Source organism: Solenopsis invicta, chromosome 14 (assembly GCF_016802725.1).
Source record: "Solenopsis invicta isolate M01_SB chromosome 14, UNIL_Sinv_3.0, whole genome shotgun sequence".
NCBI classification, from domain to species: Eukaryota; Metazoa; Arthropoda; class Insecta; order Hymenoptera; family Formicidae; genus Solenopsis; species Solenopsis invicta.
In genome coordinates, this window is record NC_052677.1 from 817,700 (window position 1) to 842,087 (window position 24,388).

Here is a 24,388-nt window from a genome sequence, read left to right on the forward strand (position 1 = left end):
AAAAATAAAGTCAAGAGGATAGTCATTTTCTAAAAGGATGCTGACGGTGAATTCCAAGTTCTTCCTGTGATATTTCGGGTGGGACAAAAGAAAAACTCGGTCGACAAGACATATGACAACGCCGCGTTTCTGTGAGACAGGGTGCCAAGAGTGGAAATTAAGGTATCGCCCCGAAAAAGTTGGCTTGTGATACCAATCAAACTCAACAGTTTTTTCGTTCAGGATGATAGTGGTGTCCAAAAAATTCAACCTTTCGTTTCCAATTTCAATGGTGAATTGTAATCTCGGGTGGAATGAGTTAAATTTATCTAATGTAAAATTCACCATGTCTCGAGGAACCGCCGTGGCGATATCATCAACATATCGAAGAAAGAAGGGTACTTGGAAATCCAATGCACTTAGCACCTCCGTCTCAAGGTCCTGCAGCACCAGGTCCGCGATGATAGGAGACAAAGGAGAGCCCATGGGCGTGCCAAAGTTTTGTTTGTATGTAATATCGTCAAATTTAAAATACGTTGATTCTAAGACGAAGCGTACGGCATTCAGAAATTCGGCTTTAGGAATCTTGCAATTTTTTGAGATATATTCCCATCTATTAGAGATACTGTTAATGGCTAACTCGATTGGTATATTAGTAAAAAGGGATACCACATCGAGAGAAATAAGAATAAAGTTATCATCAAGCTGTGCACCGGAAAGCTTATTCACCAATTGAAAACTGTCCCTAACGTGGCTGTTTGCCTCCGGTACGCTCTTGGATATTGTCGTGTGCAAATAACTAGCAAGATCATACAGTGGACTGTCAATGGAGGATATAATAATTCGTAGAGGGTAACCGACTTTATGCAGCTTTGGCAACCCATAGGCTCTCGGGAGTGTCCCATCACTACAATAAAGTGTTCTGTATTTTACATTGGATATATAATCAGAATCTCTCCATCTCGCAAGAAGCAACCTCGACTTGCTTGTTATTTGTCGGATAGGATCTTTGGCAATTTTTTTGTATGTATCTTCGTCTGACAGTAATGCAGTCATTTTATTTTTATAGTCAAGACGATTCATGGCGACAGTAGTGTTGCCCTTATCTGCTCTAGTAAGAATTAAATCGGGGTTATTAGAGAGAAATTCTTTGGTTTTGGAAATGAGTTTGAAAAATTCGGAGTTGGAAGCAGAATGGCTAGAAAAAGATTTTAATTTGTTAATGATGGGAATGGAGTGGTTTCTGATTTCTGAGCGTGTGGAATCCGGTAATTTTTTAATATTGTTCTCAATGCTCTTGATGAACTCAAAAAGAATATTTTTATAATTATTACAAGGAAGAGAGAAATTGTCCCCCAATTGTAAGAAGCACTGAATATCCTCGGGGATGTCTGTAGAAGACAAATTGGATAGCCATTTATCTCTTATGGAGGTGAGGGAAGGGCTCGGTAAATTGTTATAAAAAATCTGAGGATCTAAATTGATTTTATTTGTTGAAAGAGTGTCAAGGTCGGACGTGGTGGGAGTGTGTGAAAATGAGAAACTGTGGGCAGAGATGGAAGGAGAGGAAATCGAGTTGTGTGTATCAGGAATATTGTAATAATATTGGATAGGCAGGAGTTGTCTGTGTTTGAATTTGTTATGTTTTTCTAATAACCAGGAAATTTTTTTGTTCATATTTTGATGTTGAGTGTTATAAAAGGATTGTAAAGAAACATGTTGTTTACGGAAGAAGGAATTGTATGTTTGGAAAGGCAAGCAATTCGAAATGCCACGAGCGAGACGGAAAATGCGCAGACGAGAGTAATTAGTAAGCCTACATGTGTCATTAATTTCGAGACGTAATGTTTTCATTATAAACATGTCAATGTTATGTTGGAATTTCGTCTTTATCTTCGGATGATGAAAGACCGGTTCGGAGTTATAAATATTGTGTAAATGTGTAGGTACAATATTGTGAGTTTGGCAAAATCTTAAAAATTTTTCTCTTAAAGTGCATTTGATATAGATCTTATTGTATTTGATCCAATCTTTGAGTAGCGATTTTGCATGTGGTCCAAAAACAGAATGTATAAAGTTAAAGAAACCGTTGTGAGTATGATAACGCATTGTTTCAGCCTGCGTAAATTGAAGTTAAAGGAATAAGACTCGTGAAATAGGTAATAATAGTAACAAAGGCGGCGAATACGAGTCAAGCGCGGTAGACGGTGCGCAAAAGTAAATAATCTGTAAAGATTTCAGATATACATAATTTATTATTAAACGTTTCGGCTCATTCTTCGAGCCATCTTCAGTAACAATTCGAAGGCGCAGCTGAGGTTGAGGTGAAGGGCTTCCTCATCCGGAAGATGTAACGCTTATACGAGTTGTTAGGCTCGAAAATCGGAACATGAGCGTTACATCTTCCGGATGAGGAAGCCCTTCACCTCAACCTCAGCTGCGCCTTCGAATTGTTACTGAAGATGGCTCGAAGAATGAGCCGAAACGTTTAATAATAAATTATGTATATCTGAAATCTTTACAGATTATTTACTTTTGCGCACCGTCTACCGCGCTTGACTCGTATTCGCCGCCTTTGTTACTATTATTACCTATTTCACGAGTCTTATTCCTTTAACTTCAATTTACGCAGGCTGAAACAATGCGTTATCATACTCACAACGGTTTCTTTAACTTTATACATTCTGTTTTTGGACCACATGCAAAATCGCTACTCAAAGATTGGATCAAATACAATAAGATCTATATCAAATGCACTTTAAGAGAAAAATTTTTAAGATTTTGCCAAACTCACAATATTGTACCTACACATTTACACAATATTTATAACTCCGAACCGGTCTTTCATCATCCGAAGATAAAGACGAAATTCCAACATAACATTGACATGTTTATAATGAAAACATTACGTCTCGAAATTAATGACACATGTAGGCTTACTAATTACTCTCGTCTGCGCATTTTCCGTCTCGCTCGTGGCATTTCGAATTGCTTGCCTTTCCAAACATACAATTCCTTCTTCCGTAAACAACATGTTTCTTTACAATCCTTTTATAACACTCAACATCAAAATATGAACAAAAAAATTTCCTGGTTATTAGAAAAACATAACAAATTCAAACACAGACAACTCCTGCCTATCCAATATTATTACAATATTCCTGATACACACAACTCGATTTCCTCTCCTTCCATCTCTGCCCACAGTTTCTCATTTTCACACACTCCCACCACGTCCGACCTTGACACTCTTTCAACAAATAAAATCAATTTAGATCCTCAGATTTTTTATAACAATTTACCGAGCCCTTCCCTCACCTCCATAAGAGATAAATGGCTATCCAATTTGTCTTCTACAGACATCCCCGAGGATATTCAGTGCTTCTTACAATTGGGGGACAATTTCTCTCTTCCTTGTAATAATTATAAAAATATTCTTTTTGAGTTCATCAAGAGCATTGAGAACAATATTAAAAAATTACCGGATTCCACACGCTCAGAAATCAGAAACCACTCCATTCCCATCATTAACAAATTAAAATCTTTTTCTAGCCATTCTGCTTCCAACTCCGAATTTTTCAAACTCATTTCCAAAACCAAAGAATTTCTCTCTAATAACCCCGATTTAATTCTTACTAGAGCAGATAAGGGCAACACTACTGTCGCCATGAATCGTCTTGACTATAAAAATAAAATGACTGCATTACTGTCAGACGAAGATACATACAAAAAAATTGCCAAAGATCCTATCCGACAAATAACAAGCAAGTCGAGGTTGCTTCTTGCGAGATGGAGAGATTCTGATTATATATCCAATGTAAAATACAGAACACTTTATTGTAGTGATGGGACACTCCCGAGAGCCTATGGGTTGCCAAAGCTGCATAAAGTCGGTTACCCTCTACGAATTATTATATCCTCCATTGACAGTCCACTGTATGATCTTGCTAGTTATTTGCACACGACAATATCCAAGAGCGTACCGGAGGCAAACAGCCACGTTAGGGACAGTTTTCAATTGGTGAATAAGCTTTCCGGTGCACAGCTTGATGATAACTTTATTCTTATTTCTCTCGATGTGGTATCCCTTTTTACTAATATACCAATCGAGTTAGCCATTAACAGTATCTCTAATAGATGGGAATATATCTCAAAAAATTGCAAGATTCCTAAAGCCGAATTTCTGAATGCCGTACGCTTCGTCTTAGAATCAACGTATTTTAAATTTGACGATATTACATACAAACAAAACTTTGGCACGCCCATGGGCTCTCCTTTGTCTCCTATCATCGCGGACCTGGTGCTGCAGGACCTTGAGACGGAGGTGCTAAGTGCATTGGATTTCCAAGTACCCTTCTTTCTTCGATATGTTGATGATATCGCCACGGCGGTTCCTCGAGACATGGTGAATTTTACATTAGATAAATTTAACTCATTCCACCCGAGATTACAATTCACCATTGAAATTGGAAACGAAAGGTTGAATTTTTTGGACACCACTATCATCCTGAACGAAAAAACTGTTGAGTTTGATTGGTATCACAAGCCAACTTTTTCGGGGCGATACCTTAATTTCCACTCTTGGCACCCTGTCTCACAGAAACGCGGCGTTGTCATATGTCTTGTCGACCGAGTTTTTCTTTTGTCCCACCCGAAATATCACAGGAAGAACTTGGAATTCACCGTCAGCATCCTTTTAGAAAATGACTATCCTCTTGACTTTATTTTTAAAATCATTCGAGAACGACTCAGATGCCTTTTCGTGGGGAGATCAAAAAAACAGTTACTTGACAATACATCTGAAGAATTAAAAAAAATCTCTTGGTTCACCGTTCCGTATGTTCCCTCAATTTCAGAAAGATTCATAAATATTTTTAGAAATTCCAATTCAAAAACCGCTTTTTATAGTTTAAATAAATTGAGTAGATTCATTAAGGTTCAAAAAGATACTCTTCCAATTTCTTCCTGTAAGGACGTTGTTTACAAGATCTCATGTCGTGATTGCGATGCGTCTTATGTCGGACAAACTGGCAGACAAGTTAAAACCCGCATTTCAGAACACCGTAACCATATTCGCAGAAACGTCTCTTCTCAGTCCGTTATCACTGACCACAGGATTGAGTGCGGTCATGATTTCGACTGGGATGGCGTTAAGGTTCTCGATCATGAGAAATCTTATCATAAGCGACTGATTTCTGAAATTTTATATATTAAACAACAATGTAACGGGCTCAATTTACAATCTGACACGGATTTCTTACACCACGCATATTTATCTATTGTCGACAGTTTATAGCTTGTTTTGCTATCTATTTATCCTCATCTGTATGTTTGTTTATCTCTCCGGATATCTGTTCGTACCGGCAGCACCAGTTCCCTTCTCATTTCAAGTTTGACCGTTGTACAGACAAGACGTTCTCGATTTGTCTCAATTCCAATTACTTATTTATTTACGCCTTTTGACATGTGGTTATTTGCGCTGACAAAATTCTTTTGTACATGGACAACTACTGACGTTGAGGTGAGTTTTTATTTTACAATTAATTTAAATTAGTACTCATTATAACTTTCCTGCCATAGTCCGAATCATGTTCCGATTTTCGAGCCTAACAACTCGTATAAGCGTTACATCTTCCGGATGAGGAAGCCCTTCACCTCAACCTCAGCTGCGCCTTCGAATTGTTACTGAAGATGGCTCGAAGAATGAGCCGAAACGTTTAATAATAAATTATGTATATCTGAAATCTTTACAGATTATTTACTTTTGCGCACCGTCTACCGCGCTTGACTCGTATTCGCCGCCTTTGTTACTATTATTACCTATTTCACGAGTCTTATTCCTTTAACTTCATTTTAAATCGTTTATTTTGTTGATAAGTTAAGAAACTTATGTGGTACAGAGAACGCGTGAGCGGGGAAGGAGTTTTGCCATTTTTCCTGCACCTCCACCCGTATTTTTTCTAACTCAACCTAACCCTATTTTAGTTGTAATTTGGCCAAGGATATCTAAATGATCACATCTTACAATTAGATTTGAAATTATGGCCCACCCCCTCCCGCACTCACCCATAATTAGTGAACCGATTGACAGGATGGGTTAGGTTAGAAAAAATACGGGGAGGGGCTTTGCCCCTCTCCTGCCAACGCGTTCTTTGTATATATGGGTTTTCGGCTTTCCACGCAAAACAGTTTTTCTACTATAACGACTAAAGTATTAAAATTAGGTAAAATATGTATATGACCTTTTTTATAAAGCTTATTGCGAGCTTCATTTTCGTTTAACATTTTTTTCGTAAAATGAATATTTTCTGAAAAAATTTAAAAAAACGTTTTTTCTATAATAATATTTTTTTAATAAAAAGTGAGTATTACTTAAAACCTTTTGTATGTCCTCACAAGCAAACCTACCCAAGCGTTTATACTCCGATTTTGATGAGCTTTGAATATGTTGTATTCTAGATCAAAATAAGAGACGTATTTTTTTATACGGACCCATACGCACTTTTAGGGAGTAAAACACCCCTTTGAAAAAAATTGGTTTTTTGCTTTTGAAGCGTATATTGTCGAAACTATAAAAGATAGAGAAACATGTTCTAAATGAAAGTTGAATGGCCTGAAAAGTACTTTAAAAAAGTGATTTAAAAAATTTTTTTTAATTTTTTTATATTTTTCCCATACCACATACCTATTTTTTTCAAAAAAATTTTTTTTTTATACGCAAAATAAAGCTTATTTTATTAGGAATTCAACGATATAAGATGAAGTTTTATTCCGCCATTCCTATGTTCCAAAAATAATTAAATAATTAAATAAAAGTGCGTATGGGCCCGTATAAAAAAATATGTGTCTCTTATTTTGACCTAAAATACAACATATTCAAAGCTCATCAAAATCGGAGTGTAATACTGGGGTAGGTGTGCTTGTCAGTATCTTCCTATTGATATGTTAAGGTCAAGGTCGTTAGAGGCTGTTCCCCTGTTGTAAACATTTTCCAAATGTTATATTGTATTTTTTGCTATATGAATAATAGAGCTGAAAACCAATTAAATAAATGTTATTCTGATAACGTCAATCAATTAGACTATTTGTGTAGAACGAGGAGGAAGAGACTCTATTAAAGATTGACATATCTTTTTCTTGTATTTTAATATTTAACATACTTTTTTAAATCTCCCTTATTTTTTTAACTGCCTTTATATGTAGTTAGATACAAAAGTGAATTGCTTCGAGGAGATACTTAGTTAATCGTCCACTTATTTATTGCTTATGTACAATCGTGATGTTCAATTTTATTTCAAGGCGACAGCATCTTACTTTTCAGTTGAACGCTTTCTAAATTGTACAAAGACTGTTAATATTTTTATATCTTTTTTTGCACGGAACGCAATTGCATGCTTTTCTCATTAAACTACAACATTATCCTCCTTCTTCCTTCATTATTTTATCCTTGCTTTTATTTTATTTTATGATTTATTTTGTGCAAGAAACTTAAGTCAGATAACAGTGTTATTAATTGTAGAAAATTTGTAAAATTAAAATTATTTTGGGGACTTGATTTTCTTGCACATTGCGAAAAATGATTAAATATGTTACACACACACACACACACACACACACACACACACACACACACACAGATATATATATATATATATATATATATATATACATATATATAGTATATATATGATCAATTTTACTTATTTTTATATTGTATATATCTTTTTATCAATAACAAGATAGTCTTGGTTAAACAATTTTAATGAAATATTGATCAATTTTTTATGACATTTTGTAGAATTTTATATTTATTTTAGACTATTATGAGTTTCATTAAAACTTCCTCAAAAATTCATTAGTTTCACTAAAATATCATTAATTTATCTTTGTAATGTATATGTGATATTTCATTGCATTTTCATCAAAAATTTATTACAATTTTAATAAAATTGTCTTATTTTTTTACTACATAATATTAAATTTTTATAGAAAGCTATTACAATATTATTTTATTTTTGTTAAAGTGTTGATTGTTTATCATTAAACAGAAAGTAATTTTTTAAATAAAATATAATTTAAATTTTATTACACATTTATTAAAATTTCAATAAAGGTGACCACAAATTAGGCCAAAAGAAAACGAAATAAAAATGACTTAATAGATTTTGATGAAATTAGCCAGCAAAGTTATTTAGGATGACAGAAGGAAAATGACCATGGCGATTTAGCTCAAATGCCATAGTTTCTGAATAATGCCCGGAACTGAGCTCCTATCTGTAATAATGTATTATTGCTGGATTCAATAATTTGTGGATTTAATAGGTAATTTAAGAAATTTTTTTATGACTGTGTTACGACATTAGCGATGCGAATATTGTTTTCATTCAGTAATAACTGCAAAGAGATCAAAATAGATACTTAATACGGTCCTATGTTTACACAACTATATGGGGCATTCTTTGTTAAGCGGGCCACTAACCGTTCCAAATAACATCATAATTTCTAGCGACGACGTTTTTCGAAGACACATTCTGAAAATCCGCCAAAAATTTTAAGTTTTTTTTGGGGGGGGGGGGAAGAAACAATAAGTCCTTCCGCATAATTGGAAAAAATTTCCTCAAGAAAATAAGGAATTTACTTTGGAACAGTTTTCATACGTGAACAGATTATTTGAAAAGGATACTGCTCCTGACCTCCAAAAACAGCTTTGAAAAATTTTGGAAGACCAATCCTCGAAAGAAAATAATGCCCGAGTAAACGATCTTCCTCCTTTTCCATGATAAATGTCGGCATTTCAAACAAAAACTTTCCCAAAGACATTTTTATCAAAGCTCTAGATTTTACAGAAACCATCTCCCTTGAAGGATATTTTTTCTGCAATTTTTAAATGCTAAATTATTAACTTCCGAATTAACGAATTTCCGACTAACAATTGAAACATCCGAGCTCGTATCGATCTTGAATAAACATTTCTTTCCGTTCAAAATTCCAGAATAACAAAAACGTTTTCCTAAAGCACTAATTCTATTAGTTTTACAATTACCAAGTTTTCTTTAACGAAACTGTTCCTCATCTGTCGAATCCATCCTGAAGAATTTGACCAAATTTAATTTTTCTTAATCTGCACATTTTCTGAACATTGTAAACGGAAATATCTCTCTTGTCCGCATTGCCGATATTCTCTACTATTAACCTTCAGTTAATACACCGAGTGTCGTACGCCCGCTTTACTTACAAAAATGCTTGGCATTTATAAATTGTTCGCTCCTTCTCTTCTGAAATTTTGAATATAATCAACTTCGCAATTTTCGCGCCATTTAATCATTCTCTTGACCTTCTGTCGTATCAATTAAAGAAAAAATTGTTTAAATTCTTTGTATTACGTATTGAAAGATACGCAATTGAAAATGGTTGAGTGACGTATACCCATGCGTGGCAAAATATCGAATCTAATATGATGTGTCAGCTGATGGTTATTAAAATTATTAATTCTTTATTAAAAAATTTTTTTTTCTGTAAAATTATTTAAACTTATTTTTTTCTCTCTTTCAAAACGATATTGTTTCTTCTTTTACCATAAACTTCTTTAACTTTTTTCCTATTTCCATTAAATTTATAATTTTTTCTTTCAAAACTATTTTTTTGTATAATTTTAATAGCTTTTGCTCTTTCTATCGTGATCTTTAATAAAGTGACCCTCTTAAGCTGAAATATTCTAATGAAACCATCAAAAAAAGCCGAAATAAACTGCGCGTAGTAATTTTATCGCGAATGAGAACACTCTGGGTAAGCTAATTGAGAAAGTCTTTCTAAATCCGAACCAAAGGAAGTTATATCTTCTCAAAATTTTTGTTTTTTATTCGTGAACTTTTGTTTTTTATTCGTGTAAAAGAACGAGACAAACAACTTTCCCCAAAACGTAGTTCCAATTTCGATTTGAACTCCTTGAGTCTCAAGTTTTCAATTTCTTAAACGTATTCTAAAACTAAGCGTGCTTTTCCTCTCAAGCAAGAAACTAAAGCTATTGTTTTAGCACTATCATCCTAACCGTTTGGTCAAGCATTAAAATTTAATTGCGAAAAAAATTCGCCGAGCGGGACACATTCGTCCGGTTTTAATTTAAAACCTAATTGTTCTTTTATCAGAATGCGCGCGTTAGCACTGTTTTCAACATTTGTAATGTCACGCGAACTATTATTAGTAGGACTTAGCTGAATTTGTCCTCGGAAACGTTGTGCATTAAAAATTTTTTTATTTTAATAAAATTTTCTCATTTTGTACTGTTTTCTCTTATTTCTTTTAAATTAAATGTTATATATTGAAACTTATTGAAATTAAATACAACCACGTGGATTAAAATTGAAAGATTTTTCAATGAAAATACAAAGATAGTACACTTTAATTACTTACCAAATTAAAAAAAAAATGCATTTAGGTTGAATTAAATTACACAATTTTAAGATATTATTTATTTAATAAAATACTACTTGTGTTGGAATAAAACTTTTCAATGAGAATTAATGATGCTATCACTTGAATTTTTAAAGTAGGAAGATTTTTCAATGACAATACAGAGATAGTACCACTTGGGTTTTGTATAATAATTAAAGATACTACCAGTTGGATTAAAAAAGGAATATTTTTCAATGAAAATACAAATACTACCAGTTGGGTTTTGTGTAGAAAAAGTATATTCTCTTTATAATAGGCGCACTTTAAAGATTTCATACATTTTTTTAAACAAACGCATATCATTGTATTAGATTACACAATTTCAAGATATTTATTTTAAGTAAATACCACTTTGAATAAGAGATTTGGTAGAAAATATTAATACATATTATTTTATTAATTGAAAAAAATAAAGATTTTTAGGCATGCACATACACATAAGCGCCTTTTTTTTACGTTTTCTTGAAAAAGTAATTTTGTACTGATATCACGCGTTTTGTAGTGTTTCAATTTGATTATATTTCACAAAGTTTTTTATCTCATTTATACTTCACATTTCACAGTGCTTTCCACTTTTGACATAGATAAGTCAAAATTTTTATTAAAGGTTTTAGTAATAAGAGGAAAGTAGCCGATTCAACATTTTATGATTAGGAACTTAGTAATCTACAAAAATTTCCTTACAAGTAAGTACAAAGAATGTTAGAATCACAACAATGTTCAGAATGACTCATATCTGTGAAAATGATATGCGTTTTCACTCAAAAAGCGAATAGATGGCTTAAAAGTTATTTCTAGTACCAGGTTTGCGCTGATAAACCTGTTCTCCCTTCCCTGACCTTTCTTGGTTTGGGTATTTACTTTTTTGAGTGAGAAAACATATCATTTTCATGGATATGAGTCATCCTGAACATTGTTGTGATTCTAACATTCTTTGTGCTTACCTGTGAGGACATTTTTGTAGATTACTAAGTTTCTAATCATAAAATATTGAATCGGCCACCTTTCTTTTATTGCTAAAGTTCTTAATTAAAATTTTGACTTATATACATCAACAGTGTAAAGAATAGCACTGTGCAATATAAAGTATAAATGAGATTGGAAATTTGGTGAAATGAAATGCTCAATGAATCTATATAAGGACTTTTATTCTTTTTATTTTACACTGGTGAGAAATTGATTTTTGAACATTTTAATTATTTTCAAGTAGGCAGTTTTTTAATTGAACTTGTTGCTTTTATTATATATTATATATTTTATTATATATTATATATTTTATTACTCTATTATTTATTATATATTATATTATAACACTTAAATTTGATGCAATACAGCACTCGTAAGAGCATAATACATGATTTTGTCTATAGAAGAGATATATTATTTACTGCGGATGGAGCTGAGGATTTGATATTACAAGGACTTTCATTCTTTTTATTTTACACTGGTGAGAAATTGATTTTTAATTTATTTATTTTCAAGTAGGCAGTTTTTAAATTGAACTTGTTGCTTCTATTATATATATACTACTGTGTCCAAAAAGTAAGGTGACATTGCATTTATTTCGAAAATTCTTTATTTATTCTTGCAAATCAATTTCGTCCCCTTCAAAGTAATCCCCCCCTGATATAATACACTTATTCCAACGGATTTTCCAATCTTCGAAACAGTTGTAATAATCGATTTCAGGAATGGCCTTTAGCTCCTTCTTCGCAGCGGCTTGAATCTCTTCTATCGACTTGCTTGAGTTTGCTGAATAGCCAGAAGTCGCATGGAGCCAAATCAGGTGAATACGGTGGTTGTGGAACGATATTAGTCGAGTTTTTGGTTAAAAAATCACGAATCACCGTTTCGAGTCGATAGAAGAGATTCAAGCCGCTGCGAAGAAGGAGCTAAAGGCCATTCCTGAAATCGATTATTACAACTGTTTCGAAGATTGGAAAATCCGTTGGAATAAGTGTATTATATCAGGGGGGATTACTTTGAAGGGGACGAAATTGATTTGCAAGAATAAATAAAGAATTTTCGAAATAAATGCAATGTCACCTTACTTTTTGGACACAGTAGTATATATATATATATATATATATATATATATAAGTATTATGCAACGTTCATTACGAAGTAATGTAAACTCACAAGAACAGTTTTACACTCGTTATGCAAATGTCTTACAACTAGCTCATGACTTTTCTCACAACATAATATAATTATATGCTGAATTCTTACACACATGATAAACATTAAATTCATTCATATTATTTGAAAACCAAACCTTTAAGCTAGACTAAAGTTAAAAAAATATCTAACATCTCAAATTACGTAAAATGTATGCAAATAGTATGTAAAAATTGCTGCTACCTGCAAAACTAAACTTCAATTTTTACAAAAGTCTAGTGAACACTAATGACCAGTAACTATCCTACAAATTCTTTTTTTATTCTATGTAACCTTCTCTGCAATGTCTAAATAGACTTTAATGAAGTAATGTTAACTGTTGCTTTTAAAATTTTATATAAATTACGAGATATTATGGTATCTCAGCATCCTATATGTATTTCACGATCTCTATCTTTTCTCAATATAGAAACCTAGTTCTGGGCAACTCAGGCATTACTACAGTAACCTGAAACGTGAAACAAATCGCCATGATTATTTTTCTTCTTTCTACATAATCTCTGCAAATTTCATCAAAATCCATTAAGCCGTTTCCATTTCATTTTCTTCTTAATTTGTAGTCTCTTTTGATAAAATGTTCAAAACATTTCAAAATTTTATTAAAATTTTTTGACAAATATTGACAATAACAGATTTAGCTCTGATGACCTTGATCTTGACATCCTTGTTATGAGCCTGAGTGATTTTCAGGAGGTTTTAGCTGTCGCTCGTTATTCGTTAAAAAATTATTAATAAATAAAGTTGACAATGTAAATATGTATTTGTTAGCGAAGCGAGATTTACCTGACTAGAGAGAGGGGAAAGCTGGGTAAAGCCAGGCGAGGTGTGAAATGGACCTTGCTTTGCGTGGAAAGCTCATGTAGAATAGTACAATTATAGACCTTGTTTTGCTCTGTAAACACGGAGAGATGGGTGGACCTTGCTTCGCGTTGTAAAGGACTGTAGACATAGAATCTTTGTCCTTCTGTAAAAAGAACGAAACCCGAAAAATATAATCAAACCTAATCCAAGCCAAAATTTTTGCCCTGGTTACTAGGTTTCAATTGACCACGTTGTCATTCCGGACTAGAAATGTAATCAACATCAACGTCCGCAAATATACAAATAATGTGCTATTTATACTAGGTAAAGTTCAAATTATAAACTTAATTTAAAAATTGTTTTTGGTGATAACTTTTTAACGAATAACGAGTGACAGCTATAATTTCTTGAAGATTACTCAAAGTTATATAATCTTGATAACATTTTTCAAGGTCAATGGTGCTGTGTCCATTATTGTCAATATTTTTTAAAATGCATCATGCAAATAGTAGCAATTAGTGCATGTGTGTGCGCGTTGTCAACAGTTGGCAGTAGTGGGGGGCGAATCTCGTCAAAAGTTATTGACAGCGAAGAAGAGGAGAGTGGCATGAGACGCGCCTGTTCATTGAGTGATCTTTCCATCAGTCCTTCAAATAGGTTGTTGCATGGTCCTGTACAAGGTATCTCCTCATCGTTTCGTATCGATAATTTATATTTTTATACGCTTGTATACTCAATGAATTATTTTGGTTAAAATGTTCTCCAGTCATTTTACATAATACGAAAATTTTATAGAATTCTGAGAAAAAGTTTATAAGATGAATGTATAGGTATAAATAATTTTTTTTTAATACCATTGGCCTAGTTTATACAATGCGACCTGACCTATGAACTAATCCTGACCTAAAGTAGGTCACTAATGAAACGTTTACAATGTTTAGACCTATGACTATCTTTGACCTTAATATTGGTAGCCTTAGTCATGTCAGCTTTTGGATTTCTGATTCGTATATGAATTGCAGTACCAGTTTTAGATATCGAATGTCATACTTTGGACGCAGTGTAAATTCTTCACAATCCTGTATAAAGCAGAGTTATCTATCAGAATTTACTGGTGTACTTTGCGCCACTTTAGTCTATCTCCATTTACACGCGCTATTTTGGACGGCCTGAGAGCACCCAAAATAGGTCAGGGATCGCGAAAAAGTTACCTGACCCTATACCTATAAAGTATATACTGCTGATTCCCTTTTCCAGCAGTAAGTAGAGAACGTGGGTATAAGAGAGAGTAAAGAGATAATTTCTCTCTTTACTTATCGTGAGCATCTATCTTTGTGCGATTGGGTGTATTTAATGCGCATGCGCACATCAATGCTTCTATGCCGAGAAAGAAAAATGATATATCTGCACCGTAATGTTGTCTACGGTTTTTTAGACAGTATTAGCAGTATATACTTTATAAGTATATGCTTGACCCAAACAAATTCACAACTATTTGCATCGTATAGAGAAAAACCTAAAAGTGAGCATGCAGTAGATGGCGGACTAAATGCTCGGTGTTAGGAATCCTCAAAAGAGGAATCGAACAACGTAGTGCAGGATGCGGATTGGCTGCCGCTATTAGATTCTTCCGGCTGAAATGTCAGTTCAAATCATGCAGTGAACGACTCTTATGATATTTTGTAATATTTTAAATATTTAAATAATACTTGAGAGTTAAAAATGCGATATTATAAAGTTTGGAATTGCAAAAATGAAATAAATGATCGAATTTATAATGTTAGCGAGAACAGTTCTTTTTATGAATCAAATCAGATCCTAGCTTTAATATACCAGACAACGGTGCAGAAACAAATTTCGAGTAGAACATGCTACGGCTTTTGATGGCAGAAAGCCAGCAAATTTATATCTAATATCAACAAACTGCTATCAAAAATATAACGTCTTGTTTCTTATTATATATTATTAATTAAATATAGTATATACTATTATACACTAATTAAATATAAATAATCATATAAATAAACGGACAACCAAAAATGAAATAAGCTACTTTTACAGCTATGACAAGTGTTAAATAATAATAATAATAAATATATATAAATAAATTTTATTTCTTCACGAAAAAGAAATAGTTGTCGGAGATAGAAAGTGAATAGAAACTTTAATGTAATAAAATGCATTTGAATACTCCCGCTCTAATTAAGTGCACTTCTAGTACCATTCTAATGGCGGCGATTGTCCGACCCCTCTTTTAAGGGTTTCTATTTGGTATAAACTAGGCCATTGTCTTATAGGAAGGTCTTGTAGAGTTTTATAGAAAGAAAAGTGATTTGATCGCAAACAAATTATAAGAATTTTGGAAAACTATATTTATAAGAAAGAATGAAAGTATGTGAAATATATTTTAGAATTAAATAAAGTTTTATCGTGTCATTTTTATGTAACAGAAAAAATGTTGATAAATTATACAATTCTCTTTAAATATGATGTTACACTATTGCGACAATGGCTGCAGTCCATTTAATACTTCTGAACGCTCTCAGTGCTACGCTCTAAACGCTACGCTATGATCGATCCACTAATGTTACGAATATTATAATCGATATACAAATGGACCAGATTGTAGCATTTGTACCGCTTTTAAAAAGTAGCTTAACTAGCCAGTGTAACGCTGCTATGTCAAACCAATACCCAAAATTACAGATCTTGGACAACACTAATATACCATTACAGACTTCAGTGAACTCACAAAGGGAAAATCAGGTGACTCACTCTAGGATTTTGACCCTAATTTTTTTAATTATTCTGGAGATGAAAAAAAAATATACGTGTCCCGAAGTTTGATTGAATAGGCCTTAGTTTTAGAGTAATAAATTTGTGAAAATTGGCTATATCCGCAGCGCACCGCAGCGCGTCTTATGAGTCTTCCCGGTAACTGTACTTTCACCTAGTGCAGTTGATTTTGTGAGGTAGGTGCTTGTTTCATAATCGTAAGATCCAACTCCCGGAGGTGAGCAATAAAATTTTTTTTTTCTTTTTTTTATGAGTGTTTGTATTTATTTTTATTTATTTTAATAATATTGATATAGCATACAAATTTTTTAAATAGAAAATAATTTCATATCATATTCTAAACATTAATTTAAATTTAATTTTAAGAAAATTTTAATTCACGTAATAATATTTGAAATAATAAATAAGTTATAATGATGACATATAAGTTATTTGTAATGGATACTACAAGGCAACGTATCTAAATTTTCAAGTTTAAATTTAAAATTTAATTGGAAATAATATTAATAGTATTTTAAATTTTTAGTTTTTAAAATAATTAATTGTAGAAGAAAAATAAACAAACATCTGAATGTGAATGTGAATATTTTTATTACAAAACTCAGTTATTCAAGTATTGAGGATTTATTACAAAATTAAATTATTTTTATGCGGAACAATTACTTGGATGATAAATACTTGAATAATTGACTTTTGTAATAAAAATATTCACATTCACATTCAGATGTTTGTTTATTCTTCTTCTTTTAAAATTAATTATTTTAAAAACTAGAAATTTAAAATACTGTTAATATTATTTCTAATTAAATTTAACAATTATGTTATTTGTAATGGATAACATATAAAGCAACGTATTTAAATTTTCAAATTGTTTAAATTTAAATAATTTGAAAATTTAGATATATTGCCTTTACATGTTATCAATTACAAATAACTTATATATTATTTAAAAATAATAATGTTAAACTCTCGAAATTGTCAGAAATGAAATAATCAAGGGCTAATGAGAGTTATGGTCTTTGAGGCTATAGAGTTATATTCTTGAACGTTTTGGTCCCACTTCGGACCATCCTGAGCAAACTCTCCAGATAATACTGTCCATCACATGATCGAGGAGTCTCTCACTAATTCCAAGATGTTGCGTTGACACTGTTGAAAAGACCAGTGACAACCAATGGGATAAAGAGGGTTTAAAGTTGAGAAATATTGAATAGATGATAAATTATCTCAAAAGACAAACGAGAAAAATGAAGACTCACTGATCGATGCCATGGACAGGTACGCGACAACAAATCTTTAATAAGCAATTACGCAGTCGTACTAATTAAGAAAGTAAGTACACGTGTTGCGATGTGATATGTAAGTGACTGTTCTCTACGGTTAACGCTTTGTCACTGAACGCGTCGCTCGATTGTGAGGAACGAGAGACTCGAACTCAATAACATTAAGACGCACCACAAAATAAATAGATATAGAGTATGTCAGTTCTCACATATACAAATAAAGTTGTTACAAAAATACAATTAAAGTTCAATATAAGTTATTTAAAATGGCAATGTAATCGTGATGTAAAAATTCCGTGTCAGATTGTAAATTTAACTCGTTTTTTTGCATCTGAATATGCAGCATTTCGGAAATTCGGTGTTGCACACAAACTTTTCGTTATCTAAAATATCTACATTTTCCCAATCGAAATCATGACTGTATTGTATCCTATGCAGGGTAATAACTAAATGCTTGTCGGTATTTTTACGGATATTATTTTGATGTTCGCTTATTCGCGTTTCTAGAGTTCTTTCGGTCTGTCCTACATGTATCACAGTTTTTACAATTAATTCTACATACTACATGTGTTTTAGTCTTCTTTGGGAGAGGATCTTTTCCTGTTTTTATAAATATATTAAATTTGTTGAGATTAAAAAACGCTAAATTAACATCTAAGTCTCTAAATACAGCTTTGAATTTCTCCGAAATACCTGTAATGTAAGGCATAGAGAACTATCGTTTTTGAGTATTCACTTCAAGAGAATCTAAAGTTGTTTGATGGAGCGTTTTTTTTTATGTATCAGAGATCTCAGACGTTTATTAATCGTATTGAATATGACCTCTAACGGGTAATCGTTATTTAAATAATTTGAATAAAAAGATTTTGTACGCACTATCAACCACGCTGTAACTCTCATTAGCCCTTGATTTTTTCATTTTTTTATATATTTTTATTATTATTATTATTATTATTTATTATTTTAAATATTATTACTTAAATTAAAATTTTTTTAAAATTAAAATTAATGTTTAGAATGTGATATTAAATTAAATTTTCTATTTAAAAAATTTGCATACTATATCAATATTATCAAAATAAATAAAAATAAATAAAGCACTCATTAAAAAAAATTTATTGATCACCTCCGGGAGCGAAATCGGATCTTACGATTATGAAGCACGCATCTAACTCACGAAGTCAACTGCACTAGTTGGAAATATAGTTACCAGGAAGGCTCATATGGCGCGCCGCGTTGCGCTGCGGATATGGCTAATTTTCATAAATTTATTACTCCGAAACTAAGGTTTATTCAATCAAACGCAAGGACATATATATTTTTTTTCATCTCCAGAATAATTAAAAAAATTGGGGTCAAAATCCCAGGATGAGTCACCTGGTCTTCCCCTTGTTAGTTGTATTTATTGTTCCACATTATTGCTTTCTTCTAATGCTTTAATTTATATTCTCTAATAATTTAGTACAATATACTAAATTTAAAAGAGACTTAAATCAAAAGAAACTTTATACTTATTGTAAATTATCTCGTAATTTTTCTACAGCATTTCTAACTTTTTGCTTTCATTATATTTGAAAGCATGGAAAGAATGGAATATTCAAAAATTATTTTACCTTTTAAAGCACGATGATATTCTTCAGTCAGGTTAAATGCGTAAATAATACCTGTTTCTTGATCTTTAATGTGATATTCGGGCATGTTGAGTTTTTAACTAAAAGATCATAGAACAATTCACGTTCAAGCTCAAGTTGGCTTTAAGTTGTTGAATAACAGAATAGTTGGTTAACACAAAGTTCAATAATTGCATCAGCATTAGCAATTCTGCACAAATTTTTGTAACGGACGAACACAGTTCTGCCCGGCTCCAAATCACTTTAAAAGAACTAGGCATTATAAAGTCAATCGTGATTTGAGCGCAAATTGGACCGTGGCCCAAGTCGTACTTTTCACCAAATATCAAAACGCTCCAGCTAACCCATTTCCCGAGCTAAGGCAGTTAGAGTGAAACAACAGGGAAAATGACATATTGATGACGTAATGAGAATTAGTGCGAGCGTTTCATAGCGTCAAATGGACTAGCCATATTGACGAATGCTATGTAGTGTTTGAAGCACCAATTGGACCACAGCCATGTCACTAGTATGATATTATACTTACAGAGAATTGTAAACTCAGTACCGCGCGCCCACCAACGTTTGATCGAGGAGCGCGCTCGTTTAAGGGTTAAGTAAACTTCAAACTTAATTTTGAAAAATATTTATATAGAATCTTAACTTTTAAAAAATTAGCTTACTTTATACAAGGTGTCTCGTTTCAAAAAACGCACTTCGATAATTCTTCAATGAAACATTTTCAGCAAAGATGTTTCAGACAAAAGTTGTATAGTTTCGAGGGGGACATAAAATGGTGTCATTAATTTGACTTTGAATAATTGCTTGAATGTCACGTGAAGGTCACCTTCACACAATTTTTTTAATTGAATTGTCTATTTTTTATTGTATATTCTTGTAGCTTATTTTGAGGTCTTTTTAAAACACTATAAATAAATGTTTTTTTGTTAGGTTAAGTATTTTTTTTAGTTACAAGACTTGAAAGTTACAGTACCGCCAGAATTAGCATCACTCAAGGTGTACTACGTGGAGGTTGCCTGGTCGAATTTATATCTCGTTTGTGTTTGAAGAAAGATTGGGAGGATGATTTAACTAATCAAAATAAGATTGGTCGATTGGTTGATTCCATCAGTTAAGCCACGATTGATCGGTAATCCAACCAGTCAAGATAAGATCAGTCGATGATCCAGTCAGTTAAGCCAAGATTGATCGGTGATGCCGATCCAACCAACTGACTGGATCATCGACTGGTTGGATCATTCTCCGATCTTTCTTCGAACATAAAAGAGGTGTAAACCGACCGAACAACCTCTACGTGGTACACTTTGAGTGACGCTAATGCCGACGGTACTGTAACTTTCACGTCTTGTAATTCGTAAAATACTTAACAAAAAAACATTTATTTATAATTTTGGAAAGGTCTCAAGATAAGCTACAAGAATATGCAATAAAAGTAGTCAGTTTCGTTTAAAAAATTGAAGGTGACCTCCACGTGACCTTCAAGCAACTATTCAAGGTCAAATTAATGTTACCATCTTATGTCTCCATCGAAACCATACAATTTTGTCTGAAACATTTTTACTGGAAATGCTTCATTGAAGAATTATCAAGGTACGTATTTTAAAATGGGACGCCCTGTATAACAAAAAGCTTACAATATGTGGATTACTACAAAATATTATTTATAAACTATTTATAAAATATTTTATTTATAAATTAAATTTTAAACAAAGTAATTATATTGCTAATAAAATTGCTTCACACAGTACACTTCATGAAACGGATAATGTTAATATCAGTGGTACTGTAAATTGCAAACATCATAACTTGAAAAGTACTTTTTGAAGAAAAGTTTCATAATTTAAATAGTACTTTTTGAAAAAAAGAGGATTTTGTGCAAAGCTACTTTAAGCATCAAAAAATGATTAATTACAAAATAAGATTTTTGAGTAAAAAAATTGCGTTTTCACAAAGTTCCCCATTTTGAACAATTTGAAGCTTTATATTCGAATTTAGCAGACCGAATAACATAAAAATAGACCGATTTCATGCAATCCGCTTATAGGCAAATTTTGGCCTTAAACTACCATCATTCTTTCTGTTAAATATTTTATAATTACACTTATCCTTTATAGATTAAAAGTAAGCACACAGTATCTCTATATAAATTTCTTTTCCTAATTAGCAACAATAGTTTCAGGAAAGTTAGGAAATAAAAATGTAGGCACAACATTGAGATTGGGAGGTGCCAATCTCAGCAACCAGTCCAAATACGTTTCGGGAAAGAGTCATTCTACTCATATAACAAGAAGCAGCAGTGTTGGTGTTTTAAACCAAGTATGTATGCAATATTGTACACACGCGTACGCGCGCGCATACATGCATACACAGATATAGATCAAATAAAAATTACTGTAATTTGTAGAGTGATTCAGAATCGGATGCTGGTATAACGGGAGGAAGTAGAGGGTGGAGTGGTCAATCTAACGTCAACAATAGGACAAGCGGTCTGATGAGACCAACGATTAGTTCTCAAAATAAAATCAATCATCAAAATAAAACGAGTTCTTCTGGTAATAATATCTCTTCAATCTTAAGAAGACGAGGAATGCAAGGAGCTTTCTCAACTGGTATTTGATTTCCCACTTTGCATCAGTGACTAGGTATATTGACAATTATTGTTGTTTACTTAAAATATATGTTTCTTTATAGTTAATCTAAGTCAAGTGGGAAATCAGGAAGATTCTAGTTCGGAGGACACTTCGTCAAATGGAAAACCGGCGCTTCCGCCAAGACCTAGAAGTATCAGTATTGATCATTCCTCTACTAGGTAAGAGTTTAATGGTTTGATAACTCTTGACAACTTTTATTATTGTATAATACAGTAAAATGTAAAGTGCAGCATTGAAATATATCTGTTGTATGTTGCATTGAAGTGGTACTATTTTACTGAATTATTGATAATACAATTAATAGAGGGATTAATTTAATTAACCCTTGACTGACACACTCTACTGAATTCGATATTTTGCCACACATGGATGTACGTCACTCGACCATTTTTAATTGCGTACATCTCGATACGTATTGCATAGAATTCGAATAATTTTTTTTAGTTGATAGACTAAAAGATCAAAAAGAAGATTAACTAAATGCGAAAATCGAGAAGTTAATATATATTCGAAATATTTAGGAGAAAAGGAGCGAACAATTTATGAATACTACCATTTTTCTAAACAGCCTGGGTGTACGATGTCCAGTGTGTCAGCTGAGGGTTAAGTTTGCTTATAAGTTTTATTTCCAAAATCAATGATGAGCAATAATTGTAATTATACAATAGTGCAATAGTTACTTGCACAATTGTATTTAGTAGAATCATTTTGCTAACATACTGGCGATTCTATTTTAACCAGTTCAGTTGCATATTTCGAAAATTAAATCTGGCAAATAAAAATATGTTAAACGAAAGTTATGTGGTTTGGTGAGATTTTCGTATAATAGTCATATAAAGTCAATTTAAAAATAAAATAATTTCTTTATAAAGATTATTTATAACGATCATTACTAATCCTTAATCTTCCATTGTTCTCATATAAGACTAATACTTGGTTCACATTTGATTTTTTTAAATGCGAAGATGTGGCATAAAAGTTGATTTTAAAACTTTCTGACTATTTACAACTTTCTAGACTATATTTGTACGGTTTTGATTTTCTCAATTTCGTTTAGTACAATTTTCGTTAAAGATTTTGTTTAATGTTGCATGATATGCAAGTTGAATTGCCGAAATTCACTTCGAATAGAGCGCGAGCGAGAACTGTGTGAGCGATTAATTTTATCGACGCTCGGACTAGATACAGCCCTGAGCGCGCGATTACGAGAGCGAATCCGACGCGAGAGCGCGAGCGACGATGGGAGCGTAACTTTTGGTATAATGAGAGAAATGGGAGGCTTTAAAATACTTCTAAATATCGGTCACAACTATCCTTTTTTCGCCTAGCAGTCAGTAAATAGTCAGTAAAAAGCTCGTAAAGTAACGCCTATTTAGACAGGAAAACACACGGATAGCTTGAAAGAAGTGAAAAATGTACTTTTATATATAAAATTCAAAGAAACTTTACTCGCAGTCTATTATTACAAATTTAGTAAATACGAGACAAGTCATTTTCACAATAAAATACATAATAACAAAATGGGTTTGGTGACAATTGGTCGAAAACAATTCGTCGAAAATCAATTCATCGAACGGACAATTGATTGAAAGATAATTTATCGAAAGAAAATTGGTCAAAGGGACAATTGGTCGAAAATACAATCTGAAAAACATAAATTGAGAAACTTATTTGGTACAGAGAACGCGTGAGCGGGGGAGGGACTTTGCCCTTGTCCCTGCACCCCCTCTCCGTATTTTTTCTAACTTAACCCAACCCTATTTTAGTTGTAATTTGGCCAAGGATATTCAATTGACGTTGCGATGTTAGATTTGAAATTATGACCAAATTGTGATAATTAGTTCTAGATGGTTATCAATTTCGACAGATTGTATTTTTGACCAATTTCCTTTCAACTAATTGTCTTTTCGACCAATTTTTCTTCGACGAATTGTCTTTTGATCAATTGTCCGTTCAATGAATTGATTTTTGACGAATTGTTTTCGATCAATTGTTTTTGACCAATTGACCGGCTATCAACAAAATGACATGCACGACAATATCCCATCGTCAATGTGTCACGTTTCACGTCTATTAGTTCTAATTTTATCCGCGACGGAATGTCGCTACCGTTAACGTGGAATTCCCGGCTAAGGAATCAGGAGCCTTAATGCGGACATGATGATTATAGATCTGTGCGAATTTATTGCCATACTGTGCAAATTACATAAAATTATATTCACTAAAAAAAAGTAATGCATAAGGTTAATTTTCCATAAATTGAAATGTGTACAACCGAATAAATTGTATATGTATACATTCGTATAATAATACATTCAAATTTAAAAATAATGAAGAAGTATGTGTAATTAAGTGCTAAAATGTACCTTGAAAAAGTTTAGAAGGGCTCAAAAATAAAAATGCCATGTAACAATTGTCAATTATTGTGTATTGGCATATTAGAGCCACTAAAAAATGGCGAGTTAATAAATAAATAACTGTTAAAACAATAGTTAGAAGGAAATGTTAGAATAAGCAATTATTAGAATTCATCAATAACAGAGATAATGCTGACAGCCGTGATATCCACAATAGCCATAATACCCCTTTCTTTACTAAAAAATATTTCCTTATAGTC

General features: G+C 32.4%; 1 protein-coding gene across 9 annotated transcripts in view; it reads left to right on the plus strand.

Annotated features, from left to right (window-relative positions):
• LOC105206048 (mitogen-activated protein kinase-binding protein 1) overlaps nucleotides 1-24,388 on the plus strand; it is a 165,478-nt gene that overhangs the window by 122,717 nt on the left and 18,373 nt on the right. For 6 of the 9 annotated variants that reach the window (XM_026138091.2, XM_026138088.2, XM_026138090.2 and 3 more), the window contains 3 exons: nucleotides 21,285-21,436; nucleotides 21,525-21,729; nucleotides 21,812-21,929. In XM_026138091.2, the coding sequence (XP_025993876.1) occupies nucleotides 21,285-21,436; nucleotides 21,525-21,729; nucleotides 21,812-21,929 (475 nt within the window). Of the gene's footprint in view, nucleotides 1-13,955; nucleotides 14,091-21,284; nucleotides 21,437-21,524; nucleotides 21,730-21,811; nucleotides 21,930-24,388 lie in introns of all 9 variants that reach the window. The other 3 variants (XM_039457653.1, XM_026138092.1, XM_026138089.2) reach the window with 2 other exon arrangements.